Source organism: Cebidichthys violaceus, unplaced genomic scaffold (genome assembly GCF_023349555.1).
Source record: "Cebidichthys violaceus isolate CVI_PGR_0920_01 unplaced genomic scaffold, fCebVio1.0.p SCAF_6, whole genome shotgun sequence".
Taxonomy (NCBI): Eukaryota; Metazoa; Chordata; class Actinopteri; order Perciformes; family Stichaeidae; genus Cebidichthys; species Cebidichthys violaceus.
Window position 1 is genome coordinate 9,424,085 of NW_027176816.1, and position 26,833 is coordinate 9,450,917.

A 26,833-nucleotide genomic window follows, 5' to 3' on the forward strand; every position below is an offset into this window, starting at 1 on the left:
TAGTCCAGTTATAGCAGGCCGATACAGAGGAGGACACCGGGACAAGAAAGTGGGGCCAAGTTTTACTGTTTTGTGTAACTCTCTGGCAACATGTAAACTAGATAGACACAAGTAGAAAACCACTGAGGTCTGTACTGCGTGAGTGAGTGATGGGTCTTACTCACGGTCGGTTCTTTCCGAAGGGCATGAAAGGAGCGACAGCGAGTAAGCTTGTAAATTTACAAAGAGGAAGTAAAAAATCTAGTCATGTAGCGTAAGCCTGATATGAAACTCGTGGACTTGTCAGTGTTTACGGCAAGGGGGAGTATTGATTACACAGTGAATCAGTGGTGTTCAGTCTCTTTTATATGTTGTCATTCATGGTGTGAGACAGAATGTCACATATTTTAATGGACATCAAAAATCTTTATCTCCATTTTGTGGTGAGATTCAACTCTGAAGAGATTTATGCAAATCTGTCCAACTGGGATGAGGAAACTCATCCTACTTTTTCACTCTACTTTTTACTCCACTAAATTTATTTCAGCTGCAGTTAATACTTTGCAGATTTGGATTATTAATGCAAAATATAAACCAACTAACAATTTATGAATTATTGTAGGTTAAGTTACCCAGAAGTATATAAAGAGATTAAAATAAAGCCCACCTTTACCAACTGCAATATTAAAGTGAAACACACATTAATCTGATCCAGTAATATAATATATATTATTCTGAAATGGGCCATTCTGCATAATGAGTACTTTTACTTTATACTTTAAGTATATATTGATGCTTTAAAATGAGTAATATTTTGAATGCAGGACTTTCACTTGTACCAGACTGTAAAGTATTGCTAATTTTACTAAAATGAAAGAGCTGACTACTTCTTCCATCATTGTCTGCCAGCAAAACAAGGAGCCAAAAAGTCTGCAGTGAAAAGCACTATGGTGGTGGTGTGCGTGTCGACATTGTTGTTAAATATGTGGAGTTTAAAAGCAGTTGTTGATTTTCATTGAAAGTTAATATTCATCTATTATTCATTTATTATTAAAACCCCTTTTTCTTCCTATGTTGACTTGTTTTCTCCCTGCAGCAGACAAATGGTACATTTTTGTTTCTGCACGTTCAGCTGACTGCTCTGAATAAAGCCTCTCTCTAGGGTACACTAGCTTAGCATTTAATTAGAAATGTACTGAATACTAACTCTAGTTTGCATGCAATTAGTGCCAAATTACATAGTTATTTACAGGAAAGTCCCTAGGATATTATTTTTTTAAAAGAAAGTTAAACTCAACTGCAAATCATCTAGCGCGTTCAAAGGTTGATACTAGCTTATGTTTCCGTCTGCAGATGCAGAAGACTGAAGACAATTTTTGCACAAAATCCAAACGTATTTCCTCCTCCCAAATATACTTTCTCTTCCATACATCACCCAGCCCGAGAGCGAAAGAGTTAACTTTGAAACTGGAAGTGCATCAGTGAGCCCCCTCCTTCCTCTTGCTCTCCCTCTCCGTCTGGGCCCATCCGTCTCAGGGAAAGTTCCTCACTCTTAAACGCTGTTTGTCCCCAAATTACGCCACAAACACGCACACTGGTGTCTGTGTCGGCAGAGCGTGGAAATAAACGCCACACCTCCCAGCTTTGAGAAGAAGAAGAAGAGGAAAAGGAAGAGTATCGCCAAAACGATGCACGGGTGAGTGTAAAGCCGGTGTACTCGTTCGCTGAGTTTTTATTTTTATTTTGTATCGTTGAAATGTTACTAAAAGTTACTCAGTAGCCAAAAGTTTTAGAAGGTTGTGGAAAGTTTTAGTTGCGCGGCTTTAGGCTACGGATCCCGCGTTGGTCAACGTTAACAACCATAGACGGTAGTGAGCAACCCGCCCAGTGTTAACGGACGCTGACTGCACGGTGTCTGTTAGCGAGACAACGTTTCATTTTGGAAACGTAATGCTCAAACACGACCGACCCGTAACACCTGGACGTCCTAATATCATCGCGTAGAGTTGTAACATTTGACGCAAGCTACACTGTTGAATAAACTCAGAGTAAAAAGAGTCATTTTAGAGGTAAATAGTTTTGCTCAGACACGTATTTCCGACTGGTGGAAGACACGCACACGATCACACACAACACTAACTACGGGCTGAAATGGCTTATTTTTTTTAAAGACTGTTTTTATGAGCTTGCATGTCAATGTATTACTTACTTTACTGTAAAACCTGTCATGTGGTGAAATATAACTTTATAAAGTTGGACTGTAACACGTCCCACACACATGTCTATAATGTGTAATATATCTTCACGTAAATGTTCCTCTGGATTACACCACAAGCTTGTTAGTGGTGTGTGTGTGTGTGTGTGTGTGTGTGTGTGTGTGTGTGTGTGTGTGTGTGTGGAGGGAGGGATGGATGCTAACGGGCCAGTTTCTGTGTCCTGCTGCCATGATGAGCATACTTTAGTGTCATGCCATACATTCTTTAGTGAGAGGCTATTCCCAAATTGAATTTGGGGTAGACCCCCCCAACACACACACACTCCCCCACTCCCAGCAGGTCTGAGCATGTTTGCAAGAGTACACGCTGACATAATTTGTGGGCGCATCAAATTGTCTCAGAGGTAATATAATATACAGATAGTTAATTCCTTGGACTTTTTGTCTGAGTTTATTTACTTCACACCCTCATTCTGTTGCCCTCCTTCAGTAACTCATTACAAACAATAGTCTCTGATCACTGTTTGTTTTTTAAATATTGTACTTATGATATTGTAATTCTTGTACAAGATTGTTTGTTTGTAGCAACTTGCCTCCTGTCGCTGCATTTTTGCCCAAGTCGTCATTTTAAATGAGAACTGGTTCTCAATTGATTTATCTGGTTAAATAAAGGTAAAATTAAATACATAAATACAGTTCCCAGCAGCCCTCATCTGATCTAGCAAATATAGAATAGTTACACTGCAGGGTGGCCTTGTGACTGATGGCATCTCACAAGTATGGGGTAGATGATGGTCACACTCGTTGCATTTCAGAGAACCACGTTACTCTGTGCAACGGCTTGATTAATGCTAAACTAATAATGTTTCCTTGAAGGTTTGGTTTTGGATTTAGATGGAAGCACATAATGATCAATACAATAAATACCAATATAGGAAAAGAGAGTAACATAGCAAACTGTTGTATTCATATTAAAGCCAAGATATATTTTTGCAGTGACCACAGCTGTCCTTATCTACCCTTGTAATGTGTTTGTGTTGGGTAACTAGTGACATTGAAAGTCTGCTGTAAATCTTTACCACGCAACACACCCATTCTTAGAAGCCTCTACAAAGGTAGTTTTACCTCAGTGACGTTTGTGTCCTGTCATTTTCACGGAAAACTGTGTTTGTTCTTTCATAAAGAACAAATATGTTAACAGTAACATTTTCAGTTTTTTAACGGGATAGCTCTGACTTGTGAGGCCACCCCAGATACCAGCTCATAAGAGTGCTGGGCCATATATTGTGTCTGTTAAGTATGAGTATTATTTCACAGACAGGCCAGGAACTATGTTAAACATTTAGATTTTGGTTTCTGTTATTCATTCTGTGAAAGTTTCTCAGTTTGTGTCTGACCTCACATGCCTTTCTCTCTACAGTTTCTGACCTCACTGGAGCTGGTCTCACTGAAGGTTGGGGAGCGACAAGATGCGTTCCAGTGTGGATGTTCCAGTAAGCCCCATTGGCAGAGAAGGCACTGGCAACAACAACAACAACAATAACAACACCAGCAATGAAAACAGTGGAAACTCAGGTTCCCAGTATGCACTATGTGCCCTGGGGGTGGGGCTTGTTGCCCTCGGTATCGTGATGATTGTGTGGAGTGTGGTACCTGCAGACGCGGCCGGCAACAACAACAACAACAACAGCAGCAGCAGCGGTTCGGGAGGAGATGGTGTTACAAGTGGCAGGAAACACAAGGCGTCTTCCGTGGCCTTTGTCCTGGTGGGGTCTGGGGTGGTCATGCTGCTGCTGTCTTTGTGTCTGGGAATGAGGAACAAACAGCGGGAGCAGCAGAGGCTTCAGGAGGCCCAGAACCGCGGAGGAGTGGCAGCGAGAGAGCAGCAGGAGAGACAAACGTAAGTCCGATCACAGCGTTCTAGCTGAACAACATTTGGACCGTAGGAATGAATAGTATGCTTTCCAATATGACTACTGTTTGTTGTTGTTATGTCTGTGAGCAGTTTTGTAAAATGTTGTTGACAGATAACAGTTTTCACCGTGTGGGACACAATAACCAAACATTGTTTTCAGAGTATTATGAAAGTCGGTGATTAGATGGATAATCCATGGTACTGAAAACCATGTCTGGTTCTCTTCTTTTTAGTCACATCATGAGGTCATATGCCTCTTTGAAGTTCTGCTGAATAGCAGCCTTTTTAATTCAAGAGCTAACAAATTCACATTATCCATTTAGTGACATCCACGTTTGCTTACTTTTTTATTTACTGACAGTACTAGTAGTCAAGTCCGTGCTGTTGGATGGCAGCACACGTGATTTGTGGTTAAACAGGCGATACACTCTGCGTTTTACAACATTTGAGAATAATAATGCAATTGATTCATATTTTAGCTCCAGAGCAGGACTCGACAAAGAACACAAAGTGATTCACGTGCATCAATCATGTCTGTAATATCTATTTTTTCGAATAAATGTCTGCAGTGCTGAGGAACAAGCCCACCGTTACGCTGTACCCAGCTATGAAGAGGCAGTGGGCAGCGGCCAGTACCCCGTTCGTCAGAGCAACCTTCGTCCCAGCACCTCCCAGCTACCGTCCTACGATGACCTCGTCCAAGTTGACGGTGTGCAATATGAATACGAGGGGTCGGAGGTCACAACTACCGAATCACAGCCCGCTCCGGCTCCAACTGCCCCCCCCGTCACCGCCGCTGCTGCTGCTGCTTCCACATCAAATCGCAGACCTGGGAAAAATAGCCGCAAGCTCCTCCCTATCAAGATCCGCAGGATTAAATCAGAGAAGCTGCACATGAAAAACATTGACAACTCTCTGCCAGCTACTGGATTCAGTATAGAACCACTGACCCCACCGCCGCAGTATGAGGACAAAGTGCCTCCACTTTAAGATCAAGCCGATCGTGTTCAAAACAATCTACTGAAAATTCCTGGACTCTTCCATGATCACTTTTTTGTGGGATCTGGATCTGTGTTTTTTATACTGAGACTTGAAGATGGCACTCCTTGCAGGAAATTCTCAGTGGCACATTTTTAAAAGAATGAAGTACAGTATTTGTTCTGATACATAATTCATGCCGCATCACTCCAAAGCAATGAACAGAGACATCATTATTGTTTTCACAATTTTGGATCTCTGAAACCAGATACAGACAGATAGTCATGGATGTAGTTGCTGGAACTGAAAGCTGACAGATTGGATTAAAAGCAGTTCTCCTTTATGTCGAAGTCATTTTCTGTTCATGCGTCATCTTTATGCGTTTCACTGTGCACTGACCGTACAGGAGAGGTGACGGTGAACGAGATCATAGGACATCATAGAGCGGTCATAGGTAGGATTTGTGTGAGCACTTAAATAGATATGTGCAGGGCCCTCATTTAGTGAAGTGGCTGCTGTTTGGACAGTGTTTCACCCTGGGAGGGTTTGGGTTACTACTGCCAGCGGTTTGCTAAACGTAGGCTCCACGGTGAGTGACTGAGCATTGAACGTACTCGGCTGGCAGGAGCTGATGTCACAGGAACTCTTCCTCACTGTCGACAATATTGTCTCTCCCGGTTCTTTTGATATGTTGACTGGTGTTGGAGAGAGTCTGCTGAGGTTTTATGCACTGTCTTTTTGAAACTCTGGGGTTTTCTTTACATATTCTAAGATGGGACAGCAGAGTTCTACTTATGACCAAGATAAAACAAAGCTTTGTTAGCATTTATCAGCTACAGCTCCCGTGACTCTTAGCCATAGGCACTGTACCAAAACCTAATGGGACTTGTAGTTGTTGAATGCTAACAAAATATCACTTGTTTACTTAGAATATCAAGGCACTCAAACGTTACTGTCCAGTATAGTAAAGTATATTTAAGAGAAAACCCAAGTTTTATGTTTCTCCTGAGAAAGACTAAACCCTGTACAGTACACAGTGGTGAAATGGACTGGAGGCTAGTTTGAAAATGGGGTGGGACTTCAGCATTGTGGGTATTTCTTTACTGAGCAGGACGTGCTCCAAAATCCCTAAATGGCTGCATTTAGTGTCAGTTGTTTCATTGAATACGCCATGACACGGTATCATTACTTCCTTATAGCTGTATTGAGGAACTTTGACCTAATAAAGGCACAAAGACCCTAAAACAAACTCCCAGAGACACAGTTCTGAGATGCCATTATCTTATCGATTTGTCATGGATAACGAGCTAGCAAACAGCTGTCTTAACTGCACAATAAGATTAGCATGCCATTGGAGTCGTGTTTCCAGCTAACTGGTCAATGAAAGTCCAAATTTTGCTTGCTTTTTAGAAACTCAGCTGCTCCTTCAGCTCACTATTGACCTGTTTACTTTGCCTTTTTTATTTAAGAGAAATGACTTTCTAGGAAGTTGAAGGTCTAATTTCATGGAATATTTAAAGAGTGCTAATGTTAACTGACTGCAGCAAACTGAGTTTGCCCTCCAGCTGTAGACGCTAAAGTACAGTTAAGTGCCTTCGCGTTCATAACAACACTGCTGCTCTTCAAAAGACATTGTACGACTGAGCCTGAGCTGTAATGTTGCTCCTCCGATGCAGTGCTGCTTTCACTCTTGCGAGCGAAGAATGAAGTACGCGAGAGCATAATGGAAGGAGCTTGTGAATAGTTGAAAGCCACCAAGAACACTGAGCTGTGCAGTGTTGTCTCTGTTTCTCTCCGGGCTCGAGATGACCAACAGAAAGACTCTTTGACGGTGCAGCTGCGCCATAACAACGGCAACTATTGCTCACTCGCTTGCTCATCACCATTCCTGCAACCACAGCTTGACTTGCAGCCCGGTTTTAACTTAGAATGAGTATGAGGAGAATGAGCAGAACCAAGAAGAAAGACAGCTGTTTTAGGGAACTGGTTTGAGCTCTAGCACTATTTCATCAGCAAACTCGCTTGTCTTCTTCACGTTAGACTTGTTTCCATGTGAACAGCTGAAGCCAAATGAAAGGATTTACCGGTCATTCTGTTAAATGTTACACATTTTATGAAGTTGCATAAGTAAAATATTTTCCCTCATTTGTTTTGTGGCACTTTTCATGAGTGATGTCAACACTGTGTTTTGGTAAAACTCATTGCAGTTAATGCAAATGAAGCTACTCAGCGAAAGGCAACACGGTCATTGAGTCACTTCAGGTTTGTCATTGAAATTCAACGTTTCAATGTCTCCATTCCTCTGTCTTGTTTTTATATTGTATTAATTCTTTATGTTTTGTCATGTTCAGTACTGCAGACATTGTCATTGTACCTCATTTGCAAAGGACCAGTTAATTACATGATTGATTTTATTACATTTGTAGTCAAAATGTTTTACGTTGATGAAATGATTGATTTAGCGGTCGCTTTCTGTTTTACTTTGAGGAGTGTCCGAAACACATGCTGTTTGTTCATTTATTATTGCTTTTTTTATTACTCAAGTCTGTATTTCTTGTACTGTGAAATTTTTGCTTTTCTATGATCATTCTAATTTGTTTGTGGAAAATGTGTTATTTTAAGTAAAAACCAATTTATCTCATGAATATTTTTGAGAAATTAAAGTAAGTATTTGTTAACTAACCCAGTGTTAAAGAGCTGTGATTACCGAAAAGTTGTGTGCAGAATTAATTACATGTTGATCTGCATGGTTTAAAAAGGGCTTCTTGTTTTTAAGTGTCCTGGACATGATCAGTACTTTAGCTTTAAGTTAACACCAATGACAATGCATTCCATTTGTTTGCGTTGGTAAACAGCATTTACTTTTACTTTGCTCAAAAAAAAAAGGAAGAAAGAATATATCATATATATCAATTATAAATCATAGTTCTTCTTATTGCTGACAGAAGCACTTGAACGGCTTCTTCTTCAGTAGTTGGTCATGGCCTGCGGAGTAAACAATAAAAAACACAATTTGAATACATTTCCTGTTTTTGAAAGCAGGAAGTTAGCTCTTAGCTTCAGGTTCCATTGTTTATGCTGGCACGGTAGTCACAAAATGAAAAGGTTCCTCATGTTGTTGATCCAGTCGATGTAGGAGCTGACTTGTGTGAAGACGGTGGGCTTCTGGAGGACGTTGCAGCCCTGACCAGAACCGAAGCTCACCACGCCGTGGACGTCCCAGGAGCCATCGGGGTTCTGGCAATTCAGGGGGCCACCAGAGTCTCCCTGCAGGTCAGCACACACACACTGTGGGCTTGCAGCTTATACTCAGACACTAAGGAGGTATGACTACCGGTGATCACTTCGTCAGGCTGAATTTTCCTTTTAGACTGTTTCAAAGTAAAAGTCCTATTCTTGAATCTCCCTTTCCTTGAGTCTTTTATGCTGGATGGAAAGTCTACAGATTACATAACTGCTTTAATTGACCACTAAATTACTGTACCCTTCCTTGTATGAACTCACATTACAGCCTGCAGTGATGCCGTCACCTCCGGCACAGACCATCTTGTCTGTTGCCAGGACACTCCACCAGTCGGGCTCTGAGCAGGTATCGTGGTCAACCACCGGCAGGAGAGCCTGCTGCAAGATGTTAGCCAGAGGGCCGCTGGCTGCAGGGAAGAAATGGGCTTAACTTGGGTAGGAAACAACATTATGTGTTGAGGGAGGTTCACTCAAGGTACAGGTGCAGTGCTGTAAGGAGATCATGTTTGTCCAGGTTTAGAGACTTGGAAACTAATGGCGTCCCAGGTGCTGTAGATGGGATGCCTCTTGAGCCATTTAGCTGCAAGAGTGCTACCTTGATTATGCCGGATTATACTCATTTCTACCATTTATAGTTGTGTACTGTATAGCACAACTTCACAGGTCGCTTTATCAAACTCTCCTTTCTGTTGCAACTTCAAACTGAGCTTAAACACAGTCCAAAAGTGCAAGAGTGGTTATGCCCTCATATTCTAGTAATATACAGGAAGCCCACACGTCTCATATGTCTATATGATGGACTGATGAGAGTGCTGCAAACCGTGCTTTCTATCAGATCTTACTACATGACAGTAAGTCAAGTCAGTTTCAGCGTAATATTAAACCTAATAAAAACAGCATGGTTCGTTTCTTTTTTAAATAAAAAAAAAAAATAGAATTTATCCTGGTTGTGAAGGTCAAAACACCTCAGTCAAGTAAGAACAGGTGCACAGACACTGAACTAGACACGGCTAAGTGATCATTCACTAAGTCCAGGGTGATTCACAGGGATGCATTGTGCTGAGAGGTGCTCACTCACTGGAGAGTCGACCCCAGCCGGTGACGTAGCAGGGAGCCCCGTGGGGCAGGACGACTCCCCGGTCTGGTACGCAGGCAGGCCTGAGTGTGTCAGAGAAGGTGACCGGGAAGGACAGCTTGATCAGGGCGATGTCGTTACTGCAAAAGACGAAACAATACACCCACATTTAAAAAGTAATGACAAACTAAATAGGGTTTATGCTGGATTAATGTTTTGCTGCATCAACTTCCTCCATTTAAAAACTACTACCAGCTAACTGATCGATGGCTGCTTTATGGCGGCCTGCTGATTATGCTCTTCGCTTAGCGGCTGTTACCGGCTCAGAATGATGTTGTAGTCCTCATGAGGGATGATTGTGGCTGCCATACGGGCTGTCGAGCCCTCCTCGCTCGTCTCCAGGCTGTGTTTACCCAGCTCCACTCTGTAGTTGTAGCGGTCGCTGTGGGATGTCAGATGAGCCGGGGTTCAGACAGTAGTATTGACTTTTCTGCCTGTGTGTACAAAACTGTGATCAAGCTGATGGAGGACATTGCAGATGCTCCTGTTGAGGTAATGCATGTTAGCTTAGGAGACCAAGCTGCTTTTAGTGGTAACATTTGAGATCTATTTTTTTTTAAGCAATTTATTTTCTGATTACAAAATGTTTTTACCGGGAAGAAAAACTTCTTCAACTTCTCTACATGTCACACTTTTCTTTCCCTGTTCAGGCATGACGACCATTGCGGCTAATTCTTGAGGAACAACCCTGTTCATTTCCAAAACCAACAACTCTTAAGCCCAATTCCAGTCCGGCCCCAACACCCTCCCACTCCATGACGGAGTGTAGTTCACGACTTTAGTCCTGATTTTTCTCACACCTAGAGTGTTGGATTTTTGCATGAATAAACGCAACACATAACAAAGTGACTGATCTACATAAGGGAGTTAATAAAGACGCGTTGAGGTGTGAAGGATCTTTCCGGTCAGTCATGTAGTGTGAAAACCACGTTGACCTCAAAACTTCTGATTACAAGACAGCAAGTTGTGTGGTGTGAACGTGGCTGAGGTGTATTGTGAGAACACAGCTTCAAGCTTTGGGACAAACTCCCCTTCCGCTGGCAGGAACAGGAACTGTCAGAACTTGTTTTTAACTCCTGATGTTTATGAGCTACTTGGTTTTTGAAACCGTCTGTGTTGACATACTAAACTTTACAACCAAAATGAACATGTGTTCCATTTTATAGACTACATATGGGTATATTTGATCCTGAATACAATGTAACCTTAACGTGTGTAACGTCTCTATGACAATATTGAATGTCTATCTTAGTTTGAGCAGTTTATGAGTAAATGTTTCTACCTGTAGTTGTATGCAGCTTACATTTGTCCGTAGCAACTTCCATGACAAAGACAAAATTGCACGTGGTCAGTAAGGGCAGCTGGTTAAGTCGGCGTTGATGCAGACTTGCTGTTCCCCTCCCCGCTAATTGGTTTGAGATGACACTAAATATCCATCCACGTGAACGCGCACACTGAGTGAGAGTAGGAAGAGAGGGAGTGTAGGGGCTGGATTAAAATTGGGTCTTACAGTCACATAAAAAGCAAAGCACATAATTTCCTGTTGGGTAGAGAAGTATTTCCTGGCAAAGACCTTCGGTTTGGCATAGTAAATACATATACTTTCATGAGCTGGGCATTTTGAATCACTACTGAGTGCAAGTTGATAAACAAGACTCGCAAAAGTTCTTAGTTACATAACTCTGTCATGGATCAACGTATCCCTTCATGATACATAAGGAACCCCCCCCAGGTTGTTGAGCCTTTACAAATAGAATATGCTGCGTTGTGGTTGTGAATATAATGACTTTAACATACTTGATGCAGTGTGCAGCAGTGAGGACCCAGTCAGAAGAAATGAGGGTGCCTCCACAGACGTGCCTCCAGCGCCCACTGCTGTCCGACTGGAGCGAGACCTGAGAGAGGACAGAGTGCATTACTGCACCTTAAAATTCCTCTCTAATCAATTTCAACTGTCATCCCTCTATGAATCCATCATCAGAAATTCAACATCACCAAAATATAGACGATTCAGAGAGTAAATGTGTTAATTAAAGTAGGTGCCATTTTTTCTGTCTATCGTGGCAAAATAAAAATGTAGTGTTCAATCTGATCTGTGGTCGTCAGAGGGAACATGTTTTTACACATTTAGACCAGACCTCACCTGCCAGGGCCAGCTGTGAGGCCGGACGTCCTCTCCTGCCACCACCCTGCTCAGCACGGGAGGGAAGGTGGGAAGGCCACATCCGTAGGCTGGGATAAGGTTAGTTAGTAATGTATATTGTGATTTTTGCACCAGACTAAACAAAAAAGTTCAGTGAACCTTGAACAATTAATGATTTTTCAAATATAATGTGATAATTAATACTCTTTGTAAGACAAAATAAGTGACTATTCACCTGGACTACACTAATGAGCATTAAGTAAGTTATGTGAGAAGATTTAAACTGTCTTACCGCTAGCTACCAGAAAAGCAAGAACCACTAGCGTTCTCATGACTGTAGAGTATGTAGTGCGAGTCTAAACCTTGTGTTAGCAACAGGCTCGTATTTATACTGCTACTGTTAACCAGTGCATGGACTGTCCTGGAAAAGCTGGCTGCACATTTGGAAAGTCAAACTGAGAACACAGCATGTGGTTGGGGACAGGATTTTCCCATCAATACTTTTGATCCTTTTCTGCTAGTCAAGTATCATTAACCAAACTAAATAAATGATATATTTATCAAAATAAAACACAAAACTTGAATTTTTATTTTTCATTTGCAGTTCCACATTTTATTTATTTTATATGTGCATTGATCCCATGAGCCTGATCACTCAATAGGCCACCATTTTCTGTGGAAGAGATGATAGAAACTAGTTATATTTAGTGCAACATCATGTTTTCAGCAGTAACACACGGGATATTTATTCTTATTGTTACGGATTTTTGACTGTTAAATCTGAAGGAAATAAGCCCAAATAAATCAGCAGTGATGTAATAAGAGGTTCAGGAGCTTACAGAGCTGATCCAGTCGATGTAGGAGCTGACTTGGGTGAAGACAGTGGGCTTCTTGGGGAAATTGCAGCTGAGCCCGGAGCCAAAGCTGACGATGCCGTGAACCTCCCAGGCACCATCAGTCTTCTGGCAGTTCAGAGGGCCGCCAGAGTCACCCTGAGTCATGTGAGAATAGCATCTCTTTATATTTTGAAGACCTTTTTAACTGACACCCTTCCTCTGAAATACTGAATGTTATTCACAAAAAGGCATTTTAGTAGAGATAGTTTTGGGGGTAGTAACATACAGTATCAGTGGAATAATCTCATTTAAAAGACTGAAACGTAAAGGGACAGAACACTTACTGTTTGTAACAGTTATTGTCATTATTGATCAGTCTGTAGATTTCCTCTGTTAATCAATTAATTGTTTGGACCATAATTTGTTGCAAAGACGACACATTAAACTAAATATGTTGTCTTTTGAATATCATAGAAGACAAAATAAAATCACATTTAAGAGGCTGGAATCAGTAAATATTTAAGGAATATACAAAAAAGATAAAACAAACAGGTTGAGGAAACATGAGTCTCCAGTTTACCGATCTCAGAAACAATTGGTGCTGCAATGCAATGTGTCGTTTTGTGTCATTTTAGACTCACGTTGCAGCCAGACACAACTCCGTCTCCACCGGCACAGACCATGGTATCCTTCACCTGAGTACCCCACCAGTCACGCTTAGTGCAAGTGGCGTGGTCCACCACGGGCAGGAGGGCCTGCTGCAGGATGTCAGCAATGGGACCTCCAGCTGTGTGGAGGAGAGATGCGTACTGGCTCAACTTCAGGTCAGGTGAAAGACTACTGGTGAGCAACACAACCTTAACGAGCAGTACCGTAACGGAAACACGTGAGGTGAGCTCTTCTTTTGAGGGAAATGTATTCAAACAGAAAAAAATAACAGCTCAAACAGAGAACAAATATTAGTATAGGCTACAGTAGAATTACTATAGAGTAAAATGGGCCTATCTGTTACAGACTTGCAAGAGTGAATAGCCTACACAAGTGCACGTCTTAATAGAATCGGTGTGCTGACCTATGTCGTCACTAACCTAGCTAACAAAGAAAGCACAATTAAATATATTGTTCTTTATATCAAATTGAAAAAAAACAAAATATTTTTTTTTTTTGTGGGGGGGGCGGGGGTGTACTCACTGTAGATGCGGCCCCATCCAGTGACGTAGCAGGGCTCGTTATGGGGGAGGAGGAAGCCAGCAGAAGGGAGACAAGCAGCCATGATGCTGTCGGAGAAGGTGACAGGGGACTCCAGCTTGATCAGGGCAATGTCATTACTGGAGAGGAAACACACGATTAGATTCATCTAAAGACCTGCAAAAGTTCACTGACATAATCTTTTGGATTTTCAGTCTCACAATTCATAGCCTTAGTGACAAGTCATTTTTTTTTACCGGATGAACAAGGGGTTCCACTTCTCATGCACGACAATGTTAGCGGTGCCCATGAACGCAACACCTCCCTCTGTCTCAATCAGGTTGTGCTTTCCCATGGCCACTCTGTACTCCCTGCCACTGCTGCAAGTCGACAGAGAGAAGAATAATGAATATGATTATCGGAGTTTCTTGATTTAAGTAAACATGTCTTGAAAGCAGATTAAATCACATCACAGTTGACATATGTTATGATTTCATACAGCATGATCTATGTCACTGATTGCTAATATAGACATCAGTGCTGCATTAAATCATGATAACCTATCGACATGAATTGTTTTGGGCTCCACTATTTCATACCTGATACAGTGAGCAGCAGTGAGGACCCACTGGTTAGAGATCAGAGTACCTCCACAGGTGTGTCTCCATTCGCCCTGCCTGTTGTACTGCAGGGAAATCTAAAACATACATATGAACACAATCAACTGTTACAATTTTATTTTAAGACTTACTGTTTACAGGCACACATGCAGCTGTTTGTTTTTTTCAATATTGAATCCATCCTGACTTTAGCCACTTTTTAATTTTATTTCCATTTGTCTAATTATATTTTATTAATTTCATTTATTAAATTTGAATTTATTTAGATTCCTTTTTATTGTCATTGTTCTAATGCATTTCCCGGCCCTGTGTAAAGCACTTTAAATTGCCTCTGTGTTTGAAAGATGCTATAAATAAGCTTACCTTGCCTCGTTCAAAATTCAACATTGTTTGACATTAAAAGAGTTTTAGTCTCCTTGTCACATTCTGAACTGTATAACTATCAGCCTATACTTTACCTCTCCCTCATGCTGTCTGCATTCTAGAATAAGTCTTTTTCAAACAGTTGATGTGCTAGTTTTACCTGCCAGGGCCAGCTGTGAGCCCTGACATCCTCTCCTCCAACCACCCTGGTCACCACAGGGGGGAAGGTGGGCAGGCCGCACCCGTAGGCTGAAACGGCAAACGGACACTTTTCAAACACAACTGTTAATCTGCATTCAGGTTGTAAAGAAAGCTGCATGAGAGAAAATGGCTGAAGACAGATGGCTGTAACAGTATTGTGTGTGAAAGAGCCTTACCACCAACAACAAAGAGAGCAAAAACAACAAACTTCATCATGTCTATATCGCCACTATTTGCAGAGAGACATTTGACATATTTATACCTTCCATGATGTTATGCAACCTACGAAACTGGATCAAATTCCTGGAAATGTTCCTGACAGATTTTAATACTGGGGTGGAGCTAAGTGGACATCAAAAGAGCCAGAATTGACAGGATTACTAGACCAAAGTGTTCTGGAATTATGTATAATTTTGAACTTGGTTGTTGAAAAAGACTGTGGAATGAATATTTTTTAGCTTTTATCATCTTAGAGCTGTAGTTGATGCAAAAAGCCTTACTCCATATGAAATGTAGCCCTCCCTCTGATCTCCTCTTGTAGCTGAAGTTTTTCTTGCTCATAAAAGGACTGAATGTTTACAGTGGCCATACTGGTATTTATTAGTATGTGTAAAACTTGCATACATCTATAAAAAGGATATATGTATATGGTTTGATTGCAATATCTGCTTGTAATGTTTACAACATATTACGGTAAAATGCAACTTCATCATACACCAGATGATTTATACTTAATTTTAGTAATGTCATCTCCAAAACAATCATGTTTTATTATTTGCAGCTGAAGTGTTTTATGTGTCCTAACCTTTTATAATCACATTGAAAAACTCACATGTCCGTTTTATTGCAGTTTTTGAGATTGTTAATATTATTATATATACCATAAACTGACCTCTGAGCCTGGCAACTTACATTTTAATTTCAGACACTGTGTACATTCATGTATGAAAATAGGGCAGCACTTTTAATGTCTTTGATAAACCAATACAGACAGACTTACCATTTTCATAGAGCGTGAACATCACCTCTTATTCAAAGTTAAAAGATGTGACCAACTCATGTCACAGTGAAACACCTGTGAGGTTCACACAGATGTTGAGGTGAGGAGATAAGGTGTATTTGGGGATATCTGTGATTACTTATCTCCAAGGTTGATTTATTTTTCCCCACTAACTTTTCCTGGCTGCTCTAAAGGCAAATGTTAAGCAACAGGTCTGTTCACACGCTATATAAGGAGGAGCATGTCTCCCTTAGCTTCAACTGAACAGTCATAATGAAGTTTGTGATCTTGGCTTTGTTTGTCGCTGGTGGTAAGCTCTGATACTCTTCTGACCAGGCAATTGAATGTGTTGCTTTATACAACTGTCCACATTCTTTTTTACATGAAGTGGTCCAGATACGTTTGATAAGAAGCAATGTGTTTAACAGATTTACGTTTTATACTTATGCTAAAATTCTTATTTGAAACATTTTTAAAGAATAACATTTTATGTTACTGCTGATGTTAAGACACCATCATAAATCACCATACTCTGTACTGTTGTTTCTTAGCCTACGGGTGTGGCCTGCCCACCTACCAGCCCACCATCACCAGGGTGGTTGGTGGAGATGATGTCCGTGAGAACAGCTGGCCCTGGCAGGTTCGCCAATTTAAGACTTCTCTAAATTCTGTGTCTTCTGTCCATTTCTGTCCAAGACATAAAACACCGTCACCATTTTCTTCTCCTCAGGTGTCTCTGCAGTACAAGAGTGGAAGCAGCTTCTACCACACATGTGGTGGCACCCTGATCTCCAACCAGTGGGTCCTCACTGCTGCTCACTGCATCGGGTGTGTTTAAAAAGTATAAGGTGTACGAGACACAGAGATACAGGCCCATGGTAGACAGGGCCACAGAGGCAGAACAGAAGTAAAAATAAGTTTGTATACTTTACTCTAGTAGTCTGATATGTAAGATACACAGTAGGTGTAACGATGTAGTTCAGTATTTAAATAGAAGAAGGCCTTGATGAGCTTTGGTCACTGATACATGAAATAATTTAAGAAAAATACATTTTATAGAAATCCGATCATTATTAATCTGTAATTCCACTTTTGTTAGCACTGGTAAAAGTATTAATTTAAACACTTTGAGTTAAATTAACATAGTACTATATTGACAGTAGAGGTAATTGTGTTGGTATGTGTAAGTTAGTTTGGTGTTCTAATAAATTGTTCTTGAGTAGATCCCAGATCGAAGCAACGCTGACCCTTGTTTCTGTGTTTTTGTTCTGACCAAGCAGCAGTCGCACCTACAGAGTCTTCCTGGGAAAACACAACCTGAAGACCAACAATGAGGCTGGTTCCATCGCCATCAGCCCCGCCAAGATCGTCGTCCACGAGAACTGGGACTCTTACAGAATCCGGTGGGTTCCGTCATCTCTCTCCACCTTTTACTCTATATATTATGCCGCCGTGACTATTCTGTGCTCCTAAGTGTTCTGCTATTAATGCGCATACCTTTTCTTTTAAATGTGGTGTGTTTGCATTCATGCTTTAGTAACGACATCGCCCTTATCAAGCTGGCAACTCCTGTCACTTTCTCTAACGCCGTCATGGCTGCCTGTCTTCCCAACTCTGGTGAAATCCTGCCCCACGAGGCTCCCTGCTACGTCACTGGCTGGGGTCGTCTCTGGAGTAAGTCCTATCAACTTATACAAAAGAAAGAAATTGTCACCAAAGGCTGGCAGCATTAATGTCCTCTTATATCTTTCACGTTATATCAACGTCCTTGTCAAAGTTGTCATGGCAACTTATTTAACCTTTTCCTCTCAGTTTTAAGATACATTTGAGTAACACTGGGCTTGAATTTGAACAGGGCTGTGGTGGTTGAGTCCTGTTTTTTATTCCACTAATCAAAAAATAAATAAATGTAACATCTGGTAACACAGAGATTTTGAGGAATTACACCTCATTCTTACAAATTCGCCATTGAAGAAGTCATTAATGAAATTAGTGAGAAACATTTTATACAAGATGATCCAAATCCTAGAAAACTTTCGGATCTTTAAGAAACTTGGTTTTCACCCACTTTTGAGTGGAAACTGGACCTAGTGAACCTAGATTTGGAATAGACTTGGTCTTGACTGCAGCCCTGAATCTGAATGCTCCGTTCTCCCCCAAAGCTGGAGGTCCTATTGCCGACATCCTGCAGCAGGCCCTCCTCCCTGTGGTCGGCCACTCCACCTGCACCAGGTCTGACTGGTGGGGCAGCCTGGTCACCAGCAACATGGTCTGTGCTGGAGGAGACGGACAGCTGGCCAGCTGCAACGTGAGTCCTATTCCCTTTATTTTACAAGCTCATGTCATGTTTATTAACAGTCGCTGTAAAACTAAATCCCAGCCTTACACTCAAACGTATCTCTACATTTAATTCTACAAAAGAAAGCGTTTTCCATCTTCTGTGCTTTTTCGTCTCTGTTCCCCTTCAGGGAGACTCCGGCGGTCCCCTGAACTGTCAGAACCCTGATGGCTCCTGGGACGTCCACGGCGTGGTGAGCTTCGGCTCCAGCATGGGCTGCAACTACGCCAAGAAGCCCTCCGTCTTCACTCGGGTCAGCGCCTACATCCCCTGGATCAACAACGTGAGTGAAAATGCATTGGATAGTGGAATACTTGTGCAAAAGAGCTCACGATACACTAGATACATTTGTTTTTATTTTTACTGGCTTTATGATAAAATCAAAAAGCAGAAAGAACTACTAATGGACAAACCTTTGTTTCTGCTTATTACATGGCTTTTAATATTTGACAAAACATCTGGAAAATTGTTTTATTTAAAAGGAGCAAAAACCTATTTGTGCATTTTTAATTTCTGTATATATATATATATATATATATATATATATATATTACAAAATATAGTAATTATCTCAAGTTGAACTCAAGTTACTCAGTAGCTACTCACAGGTGCTCTACTGCCATCTAGTGGAGCATTTTAAAATATTCTCTTTATGCTTTCTTTTTCTTCCAGGTGATGACCAAGAACTAAGATGTTGTTGGTTGTTGCACTTCATTAAATAAATGATGCAGTGTCTTCAAAATGGTATTGATGTGTTTGTTCAACAACTGTAAGCCTACACTAACCCGACATTTTGGATGATTTTCAGCTAGTCATATGTTTAGTCATAATCATCAAAGGCCTGTTATGCAAAAGTTCTCACTTTGGTAATTGATAAGGCTCCCCGACCCAAAAATGTATAAATGTGATTGTGAGTGAAAGCAGAGCCTCGTACAAAATTTGAGCTGTCACAGTCAGAAAGCACTGCTGTTTTTAATAAACCTAGCATGGCAACAAAGATCAGGAATACAAAAATGTAGAGGTGGGCATTATGATAACATATACTGAACAATATCTGTGTGTATTGCACCATAGGGGGAATGTGGCAAATAAATAGTCTTTTTCCCAGCATACATTGGACCATTCTAAATGCTATTTAATGTGTAGATTCTGGAAATAATTATGTCAAGAGCACAGTTCAACCAAATGACAAAATAAAACCGCTATTTCCTCACATACCTCTCATAGTATCAGCCAGGAATAGCAAGACAGACAAATTTGATTTCATGTGTTCAAAGATACCTGCTTTTGGGATTTCTGCCTCCACCTCTGCATAATGGGAGTGCAGTGAATTTCATTTGTTGTGCTAACATAATTGAAAAATGACACACAAAATAAAAAGGTACTCAACTTCCCAGATATAATGTCCAATGTAGCACTGTGGATTATCCAAAGAAACTGGTAAATTGTTTCTGTTTAGTGCCCCAGATCTGCGTGCGCAACTTTCGTGTTCTTCGTCTACTTCTGCCCTTTTTTCCCTCATTGAGTTTACGGAAGGACAGCAACTAACTTTAAATGCACATACCGCCATCTGCTGTTTGTGAAAGCCTGCCAAATTAATACTGACTATAAAGTAATAGTTAAACTATTATTACTATCTTGTAAAGTTGTTTTTAAAGATACAGTTTACTCCCTTTATCATAATGTGTACTCAGAAATCCCCATTCCTGTCCTACCTCTATGATGGAGTGGTACATGTTTTACACGCTATTGGCCTGTATATTGACATAGTGCCATATGTGCTTATCCATGTATTAACAAAAACAAGCAAACAAAACAAATTACAATGCATAAATTTTGCATTTAACACAACTGGGATTGCCTTGCCCACATGTGTCCACCAGATGTCGCTGTAGAAGGCGAGGCTGTAATATCACAGAGTTTGGATGGTAAAACAAGAGCGTTAGCCACCTTTCTAAATCAGGGCTGACAAGTTTTTACTTTACTTTGGAGTGAGATAGGAAGGAAAACATGTTATAAGAGTTTAAACATGACGAAAATTTTCCAAAAAAAAAAATCTTTAATTTTACATGGGCGGAGTCATTCTGAAGAGGACTCCACTGACAATTTCAGCAAACCTCTGAAGGAAAGAAAATATGACAAATACGGGGAAATTGTTAATGTGATATAATGTAAATTGAGCTTATGTTTCTTTATAATTTAAAAAAAATCAGTACAATATGTAAACCTTTACATGGTCATAGGGTCATCCTGAACAAGATTGCATAGAGAATTTCAGCAAACCTCTGAAGGCAAAAACATATTTTTTATTTATTTATGAGAGATTCAAAATAAGGACATTTTTTAATGTTTTTCAGTGTCATTTAAGCTGTCTTTCCCTGTACAGTAATGCAGTGAAACGACTTCAAATTGTTTTTGGTCATAGTCAGGAACATTTTGACCAGAAACCCATTGTACTTCTCAGCAAACCTAATATGGGAATTGTTTCAGCCAAATAGGTTGACATAAGTAGATATTAACTCCAATCCAGCCAAGTAATGTAAATAAGATGCATTTCATAGGAGTGTTAATACGATAATGGCCAATGATACAGCCTCCATAAGGTAGTTTGTCCCGCTTGTGTTTTTTTTGTGAGGGACCTCTAAATATTTTTATTTACATGTGATCTAACTTTCACCATGAGGCCACAATAGGATTTGAAAAGTACAGAAGTCATAATTCCAATTCATCCAGCAACCCACCTTTACAAAGCCAGAACATAACTCCGCTATTGTTGTGTCTTAAAAATAAAAATCCAATTTAAGAATGCAGACTTTAAAAAAACATCATAGTCCTCAAATGTACTGTATAAGGCCACCTTGAAATGATGTATTCCTTTATTTTGGAATATTCAAGTAGCCTTAAATAAATAGAAGAGTTTTAAAAGTCAAAAGGTGAAATTCTGCAGATCGTAGATGTAGCCCACAGCCGAGAATAGAGACTATGACGCTCCATTCATTCATTCACTCAAGTGGTGTTAACTCAAAGTCTAATCTGTGAATGTGTGGTCTGTTTTGGTTTTCCTTTAGTTTTGCGCTCTGTGTTTGTGTAAAAGTGTTTGTGGAGATAAACGACTTGCAATTTCGATAATGTCCACTGTGTCAACATCGCTGCGGAGCCTATCATTGTTCCGAACGTAGTTCTGCGGTGTGCGAGGAAACCAGGTCACCATATTGGATTACGCATTGGTTGGATGGAAATCAACTGCGCTCTTTAAGAGTAAAGTGTGTTGTTGTACACACATGTCCTCCAGACACATCTCACAAGTATCGTGGAGAAGTTTACCTCACTTCCGGTAGGTTCGTTTATTTATTGTTCGTCCGTTAATGACCTCATCATCACCTACTGTTTGTAATAAATATTATTTTGAATTGCTACCCGGAAAGCTTGATATTAAAAGTTGTAACTTTGAATGCTAACACAGTGACAGTTCTAGTTAGCTAGCGTTAGCTTGGGAAGGGTGCTATCTATTTAGGGAGCCGACAGGGACGTTGTCTTTCATGACTTTTAAAACAGTTGCATTTATAGATTTAATTTTCAAAATTATGGTGCATTTGTTTTTTAAGCTTTCAGTAATTTTGTAATATGCTAAATGGTGCCTTCAGGGCTTTCTGCCAGAAAGGATTTATTTGAACCCAAACTACGATCTTTCCCTTCACCTAACTAAGGAAATAGGTTTGTTGCCTCAATTTAAGGAGATTTCTGTCAGAAAGACAAACTTCTCTTAAAGCCTAATGGTACCACATGAATCTTGAAAAGTGACGTTAGGCGGAAGTAAACAAGCCCAGCTGGAAGTACAATTTACGCGGCATCTCGGCAGTTCCCTCAAAAACACTATATTGGCATTTCTCTTATTAGATTTGTCCAATGTGTGTCAAGGAAGACATGCTTATAGTTGAAATAGTCATTGACATACCGTTAAAACAACGGTGATTTGTAAGTTACATGTCTGAATTGCACGGTTGTGTAGGCAAGCTAACATTAGAGGTATTTTCTTCTTTCAATTTGTGTCTGCTCCATTTACCTGCAGAGCCAGTGATCTCCCGCTGCAGCATCCAGACAAGATGAGGTCCAAAAACACATTTCATTTGGTAAGTAAAAAAAAGCCTATTAGAATGGATTACCTCCGATAATCTGTACTGTATTTATACCTAAGAAGTGACGATCAACCAGCTACAGGCCATATGCAGATACTGCTTGTTTGCATGATGTCATCACAGAAATAAGAAAGAGGATACAATGGAAGGTTGTGTTTTAGGTGTTCAGCAAAAAAATAAATAATGTAAGTGTGGTACAAAATCCCAAGGCTCACCTTTAGCAAGTTTTTGTTCTTTAAAGGTTCCCTATTTTAAATAAAAAATGAGTTTAAAGCTCATATTCTGAAGATGATTTAGCATATGCACTTGTTTTATTAATAGCACCATCATGCTCATTAGTGTTGGATAAACCTCCTAAAATCTATTTGTCTGCATTTGTTTTTAAAATAGAAGAGCAGAGTGAATACTGGTGACTAAAAACAAGTCAAGGAGGACAAGTTTTTTTTTTTAAAATGCAGGCCAGGGATGAGTAGAAGGGTACTACTTCAGAACAAAACTTATTTGTAATCATGATCATTTTATATACCCACTACTGGGAACTGACGCACAAAAAATGAAGCAAAACCATTATTATACCCACTTTCTGTGTTACAGGTTCTTTAGTCACAACCCCAATTACTGTCCTGTCTTCTACATGGACAGATCTCATTTATAACCATGATGTTCCACAGTAATTATTAACCTCTATTTAGCTCCCAGGGCTCATTTGCATGTTAATTATCATTAGCAACACAGGAAAACAAGTCATATACCTTATCTTTAATTTCTCCTCCAATATTTTCAGACGGCTTTCTTCGTAGTTTTACTTGAGATCACAAGATTTCACTTTGGTTGTTGACATGGTTGCAAGACATGCAGATACAACTTTGATTCACTTGTTTTTAACATTTCACTGAGGATAAATTCTATATAATTTATTCTACATAGGCTATTCCTCAGTCAATATTTGCATGTCTCGTTCCATAACATGACGAAAATCAATAATGACACCGTGGCACCTGAAATGAGTCCGTTTACTGACAAAATGCAGGAGTTCAGTGGTAAGTCGAACTGTGTCTAAAAATGTTTTCTTTTGCCACAAGATGGCGACAGCTTACTGTTTAGAAGCCGTTTCACACAGAGGAAAGGCTACTTCACTATTGTGTTGACTTAATAAGAGGTACTTCATCCATTTGTGTTAGACTTAACAGAATGATGCATAACACATGAATTAATATTTCAGACTGCATATTGTTGACCACTACGCATCACTTAAAATTATAATACTTATATTTAGATTAAAACAATTTTAAATGCAATATATTAACCCACGACAATCATATTATTGATGAAGAAACCCGACTCGTTAATGAAGATCACTTAACGAGTCACTGTGACTGTGGGGTAAAGCTAAAACACAGACAATAAACCACACATATTGTATGTTACAGTAGGTCTTAAGCTATGGAGCAGGTGGATGGTGGAGAATATTTATTCTATAACCAAATTGTCTCTATTATGATGTTGAATCATTTTGAGTAGTATTATGTAAAATGCCCCTGATTGGTATTTTTTTGTTTTTTATGTTAGAACTGGAGTTACTTTCTTTTCGTTTTAGCTAAAGTCAGTCAATCAGCTGTGATGTCTTTCGTATTTGTTAACAAGGCTTTGATAAAAAAAACAAAAAAAATGAATCCATGTCACTGGTTGTACAGGTGACCTACTGTAACATTTCCCACAGTATTTGCTGTCACTGTGGTATACTCTTATATCTATATTGTTGGATATCTACAAAGGGTCACAGAAACAGCTACACAACTCCTTTTTCATGACATTCATTTCTGATTTACCTCAATCAGAGGCAGTGTGTGTGGGCATTTGATGCCGTCAGTGGGTACATGTAAATAGATTTATCAGAAAATAGCTATATTTTACGTATGCATTGTTAAACAGATTTACTCTGACATGAATCAGCCCGTGTCTGCCTGAGCCTCGGACACCAGCAGGTGTGAGGTTTCCAGTCCATGCGCTGAACCCAACAGCAGTAATGTTGAACAAATGTAACCTTTCTGCCTCTCATGTGCTGTGATGAGATGTTTCTGGCACTCTGTAAAATTCCTGGATGGCTCTCTCTAACTCCGCTCTGACCCTCGCCCATCTGTTCCCATGTCCAGGGTCAGGAGGCTATAAAGGCTACGCATACTCTCGGCCTCAGGGTTGTGGGCAAGATGTTTGGGGTGTGAGATGGACGCTGTGATGAGCACTGAGGGAAGACATTTGGACAATGTGTGGACCTTTTCAAGTTCAAGCACAGTTGAACAAACTGCATATTCAATCTATCTGAGCCAGCTTGCGCAGGCTGCACTTTCAAAAATTACTTGCATATTTGAATGATCAGTTCCTGGTTGAATAACTGTTTCTATATAAAGTGACAGGAGTCTAAGTTCAGCACTTTATAAAAGAAAAGAACAAAAAACAACACAGTCTCATGTATTAAGTGCTTCTCAACCCAGTATTAGTCAGGGCTCGTTGGCCGGGCTGGGTTTGCTGCTGGGAAGTGGAGTTTAAATATAGCACAGGGCCGAAGCTGTTAAATGTCCCCGCTGCACCAGCCCTGTCGATGCATGTGACCAGGTTTAGCACCAGTTTGGTTGTGAAGAACACAATTTTAAGTGTGCCAAGTGACAACCGCAGTGACCTCATGCCAGACGTCCTCCAACTCGCCCATAGCCTTTCACTTCGCACTCCTGGGTGTGCTAATCGGCTTCAAATGGGGCCATGAGATCACAGCCACATTTTCTTGTTGTAAGAGACTACTGTGAATGAAAAGAGCTGCAGGTGTGATGCTGTGTTAGTGACATTAAATGTGTTCTCTTGTCACCTCCTTGACTTTTCCAAACAAGATTATTGGCTGATTAGGTCCCGTTGTTGCAATTCAGTAATTTATTGTTCAATATTGTAAGTTTTATTTGCTTTCATGTGCTCATGTGTAATGGAGTTTTTGTTCCATTGTTATTATTATTATTAAATACACTACTCTGTTCGTCTGATCTTTATTAGTTTCAGCACTGCACACATGGCTTGGTCTGTTTTTGCTTTTATTCAAAGATCCGTCTGTCACAGGCCTGGGATTTGGTAGAGCCATGTACTGTTGTAGTATGCACTGGTGCCGCAGCGGATTGCAGACACACAGGCAGAGAATCAAAATTTAATATCGGTGCAGTGGAAATAGACAGTATTGAAAATATTAGTTTTGACTTTTAGTTGTGCTGTTTAACAAGAGCACAGTGGGGCAATGCAATACTAAAGTGTTGCCGTCTAGGGGGAAAATAGTACCTTTATCGACATGGGCTCAGTGGCCTCGCTGATGTCATCATCACCCTGTGTGTGTGTGTGTGTGTGTGTGTGTGTGTGTGTGTGTGTGTGTGTGTGTGTGTGTGTGTGTGTGTGTGTGTGTGTGTGTGTGTGTGTGTGCGTGTGTGTACAATGAGACACTCTCTTCCCGTGTGGGCATCAGGGGACAAAGTAGTCTTTATGCAGTGTGCCGAGCTCCAAGGCAGAAACATTGTTGAGCAGTAAAACATTCTGTAAGTAAAACCACATGTTCCAGAGTGGAGGACGGACAAACACAGGCAGCCTCTGCAGCTCCACATCAGGAGTTGGTGCCCTATCATCAGGGGCTGAGGGGCTCCTTTTTGACTCCAATGCAACACCCTCGTTCAACGCTGTGCATTTTATACGTTACAGGAAACTCAAATCAAGAACAGATTGTCCCTGGCAAAAAAAAAAAATCTGTTGGATGATGCAGATAGGTGTTTGAGGAAAAAGAACAAAGGAACATTTTTGGTTTGTCACATTTTAAGTACAACCGAACATGTAATTTGCTGCTGATTTTTTTACTTTTTAAATTAATTTTTTCCATTTCTTTATCATATGTTTAAAGAAATAAATGACATCTGATTATCAACCAGTATACAGTTGCACATGTAGATGTTAAACTACGTCTCCTTGCCAATAGCTTGAGGCTCACAGACACTTACAGAACATGCCAAAAATATCTGCCAATCATCCATCGAACAACTGCATCTGCACCATTGTTGAGCCACTATGAGGAAAAATATTAGCATATGTGGGCAAAAACATTTAAATTTACATCATGCCATATCAACTCTCCTTAAGTGAATTTAATATTTAAGGATTAACCTTAACACCACTTTAAGTCAGAAGGTTCATTGCAAATCAAATTGAAATATATAGCTCTTTTCATGCAAGACTGCACGATACAGACTTTTCTAGAAATTGCATATTGTGGCTGGAACAAGATCAAGTGAGCAGGTAGATAGTTATTATGTTAAATCAGTCCTCTTAGTAAAGTTGTTGATGGTAGTTCCAAGCAAAGGGGGGAAAAAGCAAAACATAGTCAAGGCGAAATCAGAATCAGCTTTATTGGCCTGTTTTTTTGTTGTTGCTTTTAATGTTACGTACGAGAAATAGACATACAGCTTAAAACAAGGCCAACAAATTTGAACAAGGTAAACATAAACATTTGACTACTATGTACAGA

General features: G+C 40.2%; 4 protein-coding genes and 1 long non-coding RNA gene across 5 annotated transcripts; 3 read left to right on the plus strand and 2 right to left on the minus strand.

Moving 5' to 3' along the window:
- The first annotated feature begins 1,499 nt into the window (after window positions 1-1,499).
- tmem51a (transmembrane protein 51a) lies at window positions 1,500-7,776 on the plus strand. The gene is made up of 3 exons (XM_068732537.1): window positions 1,500-1,675; window positions 3,615-4,094; window positions 4,679-7,776. The coding sequence occupies exons 2-3, from the start codon at window positions 3,664-3,666 to the stop codon at window positions 5,097-5,099; spliced, it is 852 nt and encodes a 283-aa protein (XP_068588638.1). The 5' UTR covers window positions 1,500-1,675; window positions 3,615-3,663; the 3' UTR covers window positions 5,100-7,776.
- Window positions 7,777-7,940: 164 nt separating this feature from the next.
- LOC137888991 (chymotrypsin-like elastase family member 2A) lies at window positions 7,941-11,985 on the minus strand. The gene is made up of 7 exons (XM_068732538.1): window positions 11,901-11,985; window positions 11,609-11,697; window positions 11,263-11,360; window positions 9,725-9,847; window positions 9,409-9,545; window positions 8,592-8,737; window positions 7,941-8,354 (listed from the first exon to the last, which is right to left on the minus strand). The coding sequence occupies exons 1-7, from the start codon at window positions 11,938-11,940 to the stop codon at window positions 8,178-8,180; spliced, it is 810 nt and encodes a 269-aa protein (XP_068588639.1). The 5' UTR covers window positions 11,941-11,985; the 3' UTR covers window positions 7,941-8,177.
- Window positions 11,986-12,174: 189 nt separating this feature from the next.
- Window positions 12,175-15,086, minus strand: LOC137888992 (chymotrypsin-C-like). Its single transcript, XM_068732539.1, has 8 exons — window positions 14,993-15,086; window positions 14,776-14,864; window positions 14,232-14,329; window positions 13,890-14,012; window positions 13,636-13,772; window positions 13,086-13,231; window positions 12,448-12,600; window positions 12,175-12,281 (listed from the first exon to the last, which is right to left on the minus strand). The coding sequence occupies exons 1-8, from the start codon at window positions 15,030-15,032 to the stop codon at window positions 12,264-12,266; spliced, it is 804 nt and encodes a 267-aa protein (XP_068588640.1). The 5' UTR covers window positions 15,033-15,086; the 3' UTR covers window positions 12,175-12,263.
- Window positions 15,087-16,016: 930 nt separating this feature from the next.
- Window positions 16,017-18,896, plus strand: LOC137889378 (chymotrypsin-like elastase family member 2A). The gene is made up of 8 exons (XM_068733216.1): window positions 16,017-16,126; window positions 16,368-16,456; window positions 16,547-16,644; window positions 17,097-17,219; window positions 17,354-17,490; window positions 17,979-18,124; window positions 18,285-18,437; window positions 18,827-18,896. Exons 1-8 carry the CDS (start codon window positions 16,090-16,092, stop codon window positions 18,842-18,844), a joined length of 801 nt encoding a protein of 266 aa, XP_068589317.1. The 5' UTR covers window positions 16,017-16,089; the 3' UTR covers window positions 18,845-18,896.
- Window positions 18,897-21,227: 2,331 nt separating this feature from the next.
- Window positions 21,228-25,232, plus strand: LOC137889643 (uncharacterized). The gene is made up of 3 exons (XR_011105232.1): window positions 21,228-21,488; window positions 22,224-22,284; window positions 24,444-25,232. It is a non-coding gene; the product is annotated as an uncharacterized lncRNA (long non-coding RNA).
- The last annotated feature ends 1,601 nt before the right edge of the window (window positions 25,233-26,833 follow it).